At 38.1% G+C, this 11,445-nt stretch overlaps 3 protein-coding genes across 3 annotated transcripts; 2 read left to right on the forward strand and 1 right to left on the reverse strand.

Moving 5' to 3' along the window:
* LOC105976359 (PKS-NRPS hybrid synthetase cheA-like) lies at positions 1 to 3,116 on the reverse strand. Its single transcript, XM_088812433.1, has 6 exons — positions 3,090 to 3,116; positions 2,090 to 2,790; positions 1,682 to 1,962; positions 1,455 to 1,566; positions 972 to 1,347; positions 1 to 861 (listed from the first exon to the last, which is right to left on the reverse strand). The coding sequence occupies exons 1-6, from the start codon at positions 3,114 to 3,116 to the stop codon at positions 1 to 3; spliced, it is 2,358 nt and encodes a 785-aa protein (XP_088668559.1).
* Positions 3,117 to 6,689: 3,573 nt separating this feature from the next.
* On the forward strand, positions 6,690 to 7,805 carry LOC148765939 (uncharacterized). The gene has a single exon (XM_088812434.1). It carries the CDS (start codon positions 6,690 to 6,692, stop codon positions 7,803 to 7,805), a length of 1,116 nt encoding a protein of 371 aa, XP_088668560.1.
* Positions 7,806 to 9,423: 1,618 nt separating this feature from the next.
* On the forward strand, positions 9,424 to 10,635 carry LOC148765940 (uncharacterized). The gene is made up of 2 exons (XM_088812436.1): positions 9,424 to 9,717; positions 9,955 to 10,635. Exons 1-2 carry the CDS (start codon positions 9,424 to 9,426, stop codon positions 10,633 to 10,635), a joined length of 975 nt encoding a protein of 324 aa, XP_088668562.1.
* The last annotated feature ends 810 nt before the right edge of the window (positions 10,636 to 11,445 follow it).

Here is an 11,445-nt window from a genome sequence, read left to right on the forward strand (position 1 = left end):
CTACAAGAGTAGTCGGGGTTTGTACATTTTGAGTAAGTGCCTCAAGTTTTTAGCTCTATGGTCTACCCATGCCGGATGGATTGGTGGTAGAGGACTATTCGCGACCAAATTAACAAACATGAAATGATTGTTGTGCAATGTCACAACAATCATACATGATAAGTGACCACTGCCAAACATAGGAAGGTAAGTCATACTCCCTACTTGAGTCAAAAGTACCACTAATGCACTGTATCTGGTAGCAATGGCCAATCCCATTTCATTCATGTCCATCCAATAAGCTTGTGGACAAGGCCCTGAGGTCCAGTCACACTTGTGTATGACCTCAACGTATCCGGTACTGTCAAACATCGACGTGTACACATTAGCATGCTCGTATAACCCAATAAGCAACTCCCCTCTCACTTGCGGCCATCTTTCTTGATCCACGTACACGGCTTGAACAACACACCGGTACCCACAGTTTCCATCCGCCATCACGTTAACATAATCTTGAATAAGACGGACCATAAATTTGGGCACGAAAGAATAAATGTCGATTCCTTGATGTGCAGGTATTGAAGGGGCAGCAGATTCTTGTGTGGGAATACGAGAACCACGACCTTTCATCTTCGATTGAGGCATTCCATCAGTGCTTCTCTCAACCTTTGCTTTAGGAATCTTTGCACCAGATGAGGTTTGGCAACCCTTGGAACCACAAGAAGACTTAATTGTCTCCTCATCAATATGATGCTGCCATCCGGAAGAGTCTCTCTTTGTCGAGTTATTCTTTGGTCGTCCTTTGGTCTTAACAAATGATGGCTCGGACAGATGCGACGTAGATGGATAAACGATGCCACGCAATGAGGCCACGACATTTATCTAACTCGTTTAATTCATCTTCTTCAAATTGCAATTCAGGTCATCAATCTGTCTATCCACAATGTCCTCGCGGTTTACTTGATACTCAGGTAGCTCTGAAGGCTCAATGCCATGGTACTCCAGAATGGATGCAAGTCTGAAATGACCAACGTGTCATTATCTTCCATTTTCTGCACAATTTTGCACGCGCATGGGAGCCCATGAGTATTACAAAGATAGTGTGTGCAAATACTCGGATCTTGCATCGCCGGGGACTCCATCTCTTGATCCAATTTCTCTAATGCTAGATACGTAACATAACAAATCAAACCCTGAAAACACGGCCATGCTGCAGTATGCTTCCTTATCTTGGATGATAATGAAAAATCGCACTTCAGTTGACTAATTTGGATATAAACTTGGTCCCGAAGTTTGCCTTGCACGTTATCCAGACCTCCGGTCGAAGCATTTAACCAACCCTTCGCTGCAGAATGAGCACTCTCCACCCTATCCAATTACAACAACAATCAAAGCATACCACGACAATCAAATTACAAAATAAATTATTTTTATATAATATATTTTATCATTTAAATAACTAAAACATGTAATACCTGTTGGTGCTCGTGTTGCCAAAATGATACACATTGCGAGTATAGGCTCGAACAAACTTCTCCTTGTATATCAACCATGTATCATTCAAATACTGTATCAGTCTAGGATACCCTGCATACCGTCCAAAAATTTCATTGTAATTGTAATGATACTCTTCTTCGGTTTCTGATTTCACCAGCTTAGCCCACAGCACACGTCGGAATATTAGACCCTTGGTCTTTGTTGCCTCCCATAAATTTCGTCGCATTTGCCTCAACATTTCTGTTTATATGGAATATACACAACATATGGTACGAAAATGGGAAGACATTTGGCAGTGCTTTTAAAAGACCCAACTCCATGTCTGTCAAGATCGCATCAGGTTCGACTCCACCTAGCAACTCTTTCAAACAATTCCAAGCCCACTCGTAGGTGTTTGCATCTTTATGCGACATAAATGCAACAACAAGTGTAAAATTCCTCCCAAGTGGAGTTATCCCAATTATTTCCAAAAGAGGCATAGCATACCTACAACAATGTTGTTTTTACATATTTAAACAATAAAATACATTAAAACACAATAATCATAATTTAAACAATCGTAATTTTTACTTACTAATTGGTTTTGTATGTGCAGTCCATCAATATAACATACGGGAACAACTGTAGTAACTTAATAGATTCGGGACATGCAAACATAATATCTGTAATCGTGTTGCTCGTTTCACTTTCGACACGATGCCAATATCGATACTGTCCTTGTTGAAAGTTATGCATCATAAACTGAATAACAGTCATGCGCTCCATTTCCTCAGATTTAATCTTCGCCAACTCATTGTAAACATTTTTCATAGAGGTTTGTATCGTCGGATCATATTTCCTTAATCTATCCATGATTAGCATTGGCTTCACGTGAGAATTTCGCAATTCTTTAATTCTTGCTTTCTGTTGTGGAGTTATACGACTAGTCGTACCTTGTCCGTGAGGAAACAAAGCCGGACGATGAGTATGCCTGCCATCGCTGACAGTCAACCGCCATAATTCATCAAACCTTGACTTTTTGCCAATGAATTTGAACGGACAACCACATTGTTTTGTTCCAGTGTTTCTAGGATCTTCCACATCGATATTCGTTTGTCGGCCATGTCCGTATTTGTCACACGTCAAGTAATGTGCATTCTCCCTTCTAGACTGACAAATCAAACGGTGACAATGACTAACTGCAGTTGCTTTGGCCCAGTTGATTAATTCTTCCCTACTACCGAACACAATATGAACTTGGAAGAAGTGAGAGAAATCTTCATATTCATTTTGATCCAAAACCGAGGGATCAAAATACAAATTGTCTTCATATGGCTGCGTAAATACAAAAAAAAAAATAATACTAGGTATTTCATGTAAAAATACACGAAATTAATGTATACATTTCGTGTAGTACTGCACGAAATGAATAACAAAACAGTTTACTTCTGTTTCGTGTGACTTTACACGAAATAAGAGGTATAATTTCGTAGTATTGTACACGAAATGACTGGAAAACACGAATTAGGTGTTAATTTTGTGCAAACACCACGAAACGACTTGAATAATTTCGTGATATTCTACACGAAACGACTGAAAATCGAAAAAAATCACAGTAAAACGTAATTTTTTACCTCATTTACGGGATCGATGTTGGCCATCTTGATAATTGTTGGGTTTTAACTGATTTCTCCGAAAACAAATCACGATCTACAAAAGTCGAAATATTTGGAGGTTGAGAGGATTTTGTAAAAGGTTAAAGTATTTTTTGACAAATGAATTATTTCGCACTGTAGCTGGAAAAAATCGCACTATGAATAGTAAACCCCTATTTTAGGGAGACCTTTTTTAGCCACGTTGAAAACTCTAATTGATTGTGCTAGTGGTGATCTTACAATGACGGTGCATGATCAAACGATCAAATTTAACGTTTTTAGTGCTAATAAATCCATGTGATAATAATGATTGTTTTGCCATTGATCTTATGAATTTTACGAATCATGAAAATTTTGATGTTTTGATCTTGGACCATGGGAAAGCATCTGTTCGTTTTTGTTAGTTTGTGTTTTTTTTATTTTCTTTTTATTGAAGCATGCAAACTAATGAACTAAGCAATGTTTTTATTTTTCAGGGGTAAAAATGCAATTTTGTAATTCACACGGCAGCATAAAAAATTAGCTTGAATTTCACACGGCCGTGTGAAAAGAAGAAAAAGCTTCTGGATGATTTTTGCTATGCGCACGGCCACGCGCAAAAATGAACTAAATCTCATGCGGTCGTGTGAAAAATCTAGGCAACTACTGCCCAATTTTCACCTTGCGCACGGCCGTGCGAAAAACACACTGTAATCTCCCACGTCCGTGCGAAACGTAGCAGAAGCATAATAAAGGCGAGGGTAGAGAGCAACACGGAGATGGCCATGTCGACTAGTCAGGTGTTTTCTATCCTTGAAGTTTGTCCTCATTACATTGAGGGCAATGTAAATTTTAAGTTTGGGGGTGGATAATTACTTGCTTTTAGGTGCTTTAATTTTTTAGTTTGCATGGCTTAGGATTTTTTTTTATTTACTTGTTTTGGTTTAGTTGTCGCTTTCGATATAAAAAAAATTGAGATAAATGCTTCGATGAATCATGATGATCAAAGATGGTTGATGTTTAATGATGAAATTGCTTGCTTTATCTTGATTGTGATCGAATTTTGGTGAGCTTTCGATTCAAAGTGTCGTACGAAGGAGTCATTGTTAGGAATCATGAATTATGCCTTGCTTTGGTTGAGAGTTTTGTGTTTTAAAACGTGGAATTAATTTATGCAATATCATATGCTATTCGGTTTTAGAACTTGCCTTAGGAATTTACAAAGTGAAATATTAAGTTCTTGAGCAATTTGGGAAGTGATTTGGGCCATCTTTGAACCGTTTGAGCCTTTCAAGCCTACCTTTAAATTTTTATCATTCGAACCTTGATTGAGCCTTGGAGAAACGGTGTTCTTTCTTTTAGCCGAAATAAAGTGGGTAGATTAGATGGTGATTTCTTGATAAATTATCCCTTGGAGCTTGGTTGAAAAAAAAAATTGTTACGTTTTTCTTCTTCATAAAAAACAAGAAAAAAAAAAGAAAAAAAAAATTAAAAGAAAAAAAGAAGAAGAAAGATAGAAGGAGAAGAAAAGGACTTGAGAAAGATTTTAAAGTAAAAACTCGAACCATCGTGTTAAGAGCAAAAGTGGAGACTTTTGAACTCTTAACAAATCGAGTTAAGAAATAAGTCCTTTGAGGTGAAGAAATAAGTCCAAAAGCTAAATCTTAGCAAAAACACCTCTTGTCAAGAACGAGAGTTAAAAATTCCGTTAAGTGCAACTCTTAGTGACTAATTGTGAGATGAAAGGAGAAGAGTAGCCACTTTTACCCATATTTTTTACCTTGTACCAAAAGCCCCACATTTGAAAGCCAAAAAGTCTCAATGATCCCAATAGCTCAATTATTTGATACTAGCCGAGTAAAGAAATTTGGTGAGTTTTTGGAGTTGAATATTTTTATGTAAGTATAAATTTTCTCCATTTTTAATTTACAAATATAGGATACTTGAAGCGATAGCATGGTTTATGGTTTTTGGCAAGGGTGAGTGAACACGTATCTTTGAATTACGAGCTTGTAAATTTTTGAGAATTGTCATGATAATTGCAAGTTCTGAAAACGTAAAGATTGACCATTAATCTATGTGATGAGGGGCATTTCTTGAAAGTGTTGCTTTGAAAGTTGCTAGTTTTTGCTTGAGGACAAGCAAAAGTTCAAGTTTGGGGGTGTGTTGAGTGTATATTTTACACTCAATATATACTTTCTTACGAGGATTTTTGTATACTTTTATTGATTTAATGGTTCTTAATGAGTGGTTTATTGAATTTTAGGAACAACTTGACGATTTGGGAGTTCCAAGGATGAAACGAGTCAAACAAGGTCAAAAACGGGCAAAAACGGAAGAAAACAATAGGATGCTGAAAATTGGCCTGGCGCGGCCGTGCCAGATTTAGCCTATCTTTGGCGCGGCCGCGCCAACAGCAAAATTTGGGCAGAAAGTTGGGGCGATTCTCGCGCCGCCGTGTGAGAATTGTACTGATTCTCGCGCGGCCGTGTGAGAATTAAACTGATTCTCGAGCGGCCGTGTGAAAACACGCTGGAGACAATTTTGGAGTTTTAATCACACAAGGAAACCTAAAATCTTCTACCAAGTTGGGACATCTATTTCACGGCAAACCAAGCACGAATTAAAGAACTTAAGAACACAATCTTAGAGCAAGAGGATCGAGAGAACGGAGAAACGAAGACGAAGACCTGACGAATCTTCATCATAATTCTTCTTTCATCTATCTTTTCTTAATCTATTACTTTATATATTTTTATGATGTTTTTCGTAGAGAACATGAGTAGCTAAGTTTTTAATCTAGGATTTTGTTGGAACCCTATGTGGGGATGGTGAACCCGTTTTCTTGAGATTATGCAATTATGATTTTATGATTATTTCTTCTACTTGTTATGATTGTTAGTGCATGAACCTGATCAATTTATGTGTTTTATCTGTGATTATTGGGATTGACTCGACAGAGCTATTTTGATTATTAGACGGTAAGTAAAAGAACCTTTGAGTAGTTTTCATCGGATGAGTGTATCAATTGGTTGTGGTGTCGTAGATATACATATATCACCTTAGGTAGCCATTTACGAGACTTGTTAGTTAATGCTTTATTCATAATTGGTTTGCATAGACATATAGTGAACCGTTTATGAATAATAGACTCATAATACACGCGACAACGGCTTATTAGTAAATTAGTATCTCGGGTTAATAACCAGGAATCATATATTTCATAATTGAGGGGTTTTGGGTGAGCAATTCTTGCATAGGGGGAAGATAAAATCCTACGTCCGCTTTTATTGATATTTTCTCGTGTTTATTTGCTTTCATAATTAGTTTAATTGTTTAGTTGATTAGATTTGACAACTTTGCGTAGGCTGGATAAAAATCATAATTGTTAGAATTTGATACTTAGGCTTAGATAATTTTAGTATTCCATGTGGGATCGACATCCGACTCTTGCGAGTCCACTTTTATTACTTGTTTGCGATCCGTCTCGGGGATCTCATCCGATAAAATAATCCCCTACTCATTTTTCTCTCAGAAACTAAAATGTCAACAAAAAAATTTGAGTTCATAAAGAGGAAGTTTAATTTGTATGGCGTGGCAATGGATGCTCAAGGGTTGTCCGGGAGCCTTGGTCTTTTGTGGACAAAGGATACGATAGTGGTATTACAAAGTTGCTCGAAATATCATATTGATGTACACGTGTACGACGACGTAGCAAATATTACCTGGCGATTTATGGGATCTTACGGGGATCCGGATGAGGCGCTGAGGTACAGATCGTGTCAGTTGATAAGAAAACTTGCTTTACTTTCGTCCAAACCGTGGTTATGTGCCGGATATTTAAATGCAATGCTTTCTATTTCTGAAAAAATGGGCATTAAGTTTGTGTCTTTCAATAATATCCACGAATTTAGTAGGTGTTTAATGGGTGCTAGATTGGATCATTTGGGCTTCACAGGTTATCCGTTTATATGGTCGAATAATAGAAAGCACCCACATATAACCAAAGAACGCCTTGATCGTGCATGTGCTACACAAGATTGGAAAAGTCTTTTTCCAAACTATCAGGTTACACATCTAGAGGCCCTCAATTCAGACCATTCACCGATTCGCATTGAATTCCATAGCCGGGGCGGAGTGAGTAGGAGCCGGAGGAAAAAAGGCTTTAAGTTCAAAGCAATGTGGCTAAAGTCGGGAGAATGTGAAAAACTTGTTGGCGATTCTTGGAGGAATAGTTTTACCACTGGCGAGCTCAATGATCTAGGAAGTGTATTTGAAGTTTGCAAACAAAGATTGCAAAGTTGGAGCAAAAATTCCTTTGGAGGGGTCTCAAAACAAATCAAATCCTTTCAAGAGAAAAAATTTCGGTTAAAAAAGGGTCTCAAGACAAAGCAAATCAAATCCGAAGAAACGTGTCAGCAAATCAAGAGTTTGAGTGAGAAATTAGATGATCTCCGGGATAAGGAGGAGATGATGTGGCGACAACGAGCTAAAGCTCACTGGATAAATGAGGGAGGCAAAAATACCAAAATTTTCCATGCGCGAGCTTCGGCTAGAAAAAAGAATAATACGATTGAGGGTTTGAAAAATTCAACAAGAATTTGGTGCGATAAAGACGATGAGTTGGAAAGTATTGTGACTGAGTATTTTCGAGATATGTTTAAATCCTCAAACCCGACGAATGAGGATTTGAATGAAGTTTTTAGAATCCATTGAGCCGCGGATCAATAATTATATGAATATGGAGCTTTCACGAGCAGATTCAGCCTCAGACGTCAAACGGGCTATAGACGACATGCACCCTTTAAAGGCACCTGGACCCGACGGCTTCCCAGTACTGTTCTACCAGAAGTTTTGGCATATAGTCGGGGAAGACGTCACAAAATGGGTGTTGAGGTTTCTTAATCATATGGAGTTCCCGGCGACATGTAACTCCACTAATATTGTACTCATTCCAAAGTGTGCGAATCCGGATAACATGACCCAGTTTCGGCCTATAAGTTTGAGTAATGTTATTTATAAGATTGCGGCTAAAGCAATAGTAAACAGATTGAAGCCTCTTAAGAATCATATTATCTCGGATTCTCAATCTGCATTTGTACCTTCTCGGCTCATTACAGACAATATACTGATCTCATATGAAGTAGCACATTACATGAAGCGTAGTCCGGGGCAAAGTATGGCTGTAAAGCTAGATATGAGTAAGGCGTATGACCGCATTGAGTGGGTTTTTCTCCGTAATATGTTGTTGAAACTGGGAATGGATCTCCGTGTGGTTAATTTAATCATGAAGTGTGTGAGTACGGTTAATTATTCTTTTGTTTTGAATGGGGGCGCTTTCGGTTCTCTTTGCCCAGAGAGAGGTCTTCGGCAGGGTGACCCGTTGTCACCTTATTTATTCTTATTTTGTGCGGAAGCTTTGAGTGCTTTGTTTCAGAGAGAGGAAAATATGGGCCGTTTAGATAGCCTCACTATCTGCAGAGGTGCTCCAACAATATCTCATCTTCTATTTGCGGACGATACAATGATTTTTTGTAAAGCAAATGAGAAGTCCGCGGAAAGCATTAAAAATATACTCAATATCTATGGGAGCGCATCGGGCCAGAAAGTCAATTTTCAAAAGTCTAGTATCGTTTTTAGTAAACGGACAAAACAGGAAAAGATTGATCGGATTAAATATCTCTTGCCCATGGCAGTTGTGGATAAGCATGAAAAATACCTTGGACTTCCAGCAATTGTAGGAAAATCCAAAAGAGAGGTGTTTGACCACATTAAGGAAAAACTATGCAATAGACTTATGGGGTGGAAAGAGAAATGGCTCTCTCGAGGCGGTAAGGAAATTCTTCTTAAATCGGTTGTTCAAGCTATTCCAACCTTTGCGATGAGCTGCTTTTGTTTACCAGAATACTTCACGAGAGATATTGAAAGCCGTATGGCTAAGTTTTGGTGGGAAGGGTCTAACGGCAAAGGAGTTCACTGGATAAAGTGGCAAGAAATGTGCAAGAGTAAGCGAGCAGGTGGTCTCGGATTCAGAGATTTAGAGGCATTTAATACATCTCTACTTGCAAAAAAATTATGGCGATTGTTGGTGACCCTAGAGAGCTTGCTTAGAAGAATATTGAAAGCACGATATTATCCAAATGTACATTTGTTCTAAGCCACTTTAGGATCAAACCCATCATACACCTGAAGGAGTTTATGGAGTGCAAAAAGCCTTCTTGAAGCAGGTACTCGTGTGCGGATCGGGAATGGACGTTCAACCAATATTTGGGGGGATCGACGGCTGCCACGAGAAACTACATTCTAGATTTTTTCTCCCAGAGGAGACCATCCAATGGATATGAAAGTTAGTGAGCTGATATTGGAAAACGGGATGTGGAACGACGGCCTTATCCGTAGTTTATTTTTTGCGGAAGATTTTGAGTCTATCATGTCCATTCCATTAGGGAGCGGAAGAAATGAGGATCGGTATATATGGCATTATAATCGGAATGGGAGATTTTCAGTTGGGAGTGCGTACCACCTGGCTCTACATGAGGCTGTTGATGGAGAAAATCGTCATGGTGGTGGCTCGAGTGTGAATATTGCGGACTGGAAGTGGTTGTGGTCCTTAAAGTTGCCTAGTAAGGTTAAAATCTTTCTTTGGCGAGCATGCAAAGATCTTTTACCAACCGGAGATAATCTGCGGAAATGAAAGATAGTAGATGAATCAAGATGTATCTTTTGCAATTGCATAGGCGAACAAGTCATGCATTGCCTATTCTTTTGTTCATTATCACGTAAAATTTGGGCTTTAAGTGATGTACCCTTCTCAATATATAATACATCAACTAATATTATGCTGGATTCGATATTGGAAATTAAGGAGAAAGCGGGCAAGGAGGTTCTTGGAAAATGTGTAGTTATGTGTTGGGCGATCTGGCATACGAGAAATAAAAGATTGTTCGAAGGCATTTACACGGCAGCTAAGGAAACACTGAGTTTGCTATTAAATATTGGCATGATTTGTGGAGTGCCAGCTGAAGTGCTGAACTCAAACATTCGAACGAACAGAGGTGCTGTAAGATGGGTTCGACCAGAAATGAATGTGGTGAAAATAAATTTTGATGCGGCCATAAACAAGGTAGATGGGGTATGTGGTATAGGATTTATCGCAAGGACGAACTTAGGTGAGTGTGTGGGATGGACCTCTCGCTGCATTAAACAATCTCTGGATCCCACAGCGGCAGAAGCTCAAGCGGCATTCATGGCGGTCGAAATGGCACGAACAAATAATTGGAGAAGGATTGTAATTGAAGGTGACTCGATGGAGGTTATTTGCGCAGTCTGTGAATCTGCAATTTCCGAAGCTAGGTACGGGAATATTATTGAGGATATTAAGAGGAAGAGGGAGTGGTTCGAGCATTTTCAGATACAACACATTTTCAGAGAGGCAAATCAAGTGACTCATGAAATAGCAGCTTTGTCAAAGATGGAAAATTATGCTCTTGAGGATCTTCCTGTTGCAATATGTAACATTATATCTGCCGAAAAGCACGTAGAATAAAATTGCAAGCTTTTTCTTCTCAAAACAAAAAAAAAAAGGTGTGCTCAAATTAAATTGAAGAGTATAACTTGTCGTTCATGTCATGAAAATTGAAATCAATTCAAATAGGTATCTTATGATGTCAGTCCATATTTTGAAGATTTTATCAAATTGCACTCTTCATAAAAAAAGTCTATATAGATATAGGACTCTTGTCATACAATTATAAATAGAGGTTCTTCCTATCCCTTAAATCACACAATTGAAGAAGAAGGAAACCGTATGGGAGAATTCTCTCTATAACAATTCCAGCAAAGAACAAGGATTCGTGGGATAATTTTTCTTCTTTCCAATTGTACATGTTCTTCGTCGAACTGAAGGCGAATCAAACCAAAGTATTCTTTCCCAAACTCAAGGTGTTTTTCATCACATACAACATTTGATCCGAGATTGCAATCAAAATAAATTCAGACATTAAAATTAAGTAATTAATCTGTCAAATGTGATTGAGACAAGTACTCTACGTAGAATCTGATTCTAGGTGTGTGGTTAGGGGTTAAAATCAGAGGGAACATATCAAAAATGACTTTTTCAAAAAAAAATCCAATTATTTCCGAAAGTTTAAAATGCGTCCCATTTACGTTCCAAAGAAATCGAAATTCAAAAATCCATTCCAATTTCGGAATGACTCGAAATCAGTGGAATTTCGGAAATTGTGGATATTGTATTAATTCAAAATTTCTTGTTCGAAATTTGGATGTAATAGAAATTTTCATAGGTTTTTTTTTAATCTCTTCGAAATTTTCATAGGTTTTTTTTTAATCTCTTCGA

The sequence above is a fragment of the Erythranthe guttata genome, chromosome 13, assembly GCF_056151865.1.
Source record: "Erythranthe guttata isolate IM_541 chromosome 13, IM_541, whole genome shotgun sequence".
NCBI lineage: Eukaryota > Viridiplantae > Streptophyta > Magnoliopsida > Lamiales > Phrymaceae > Erythranthe > Erythranthe guttata.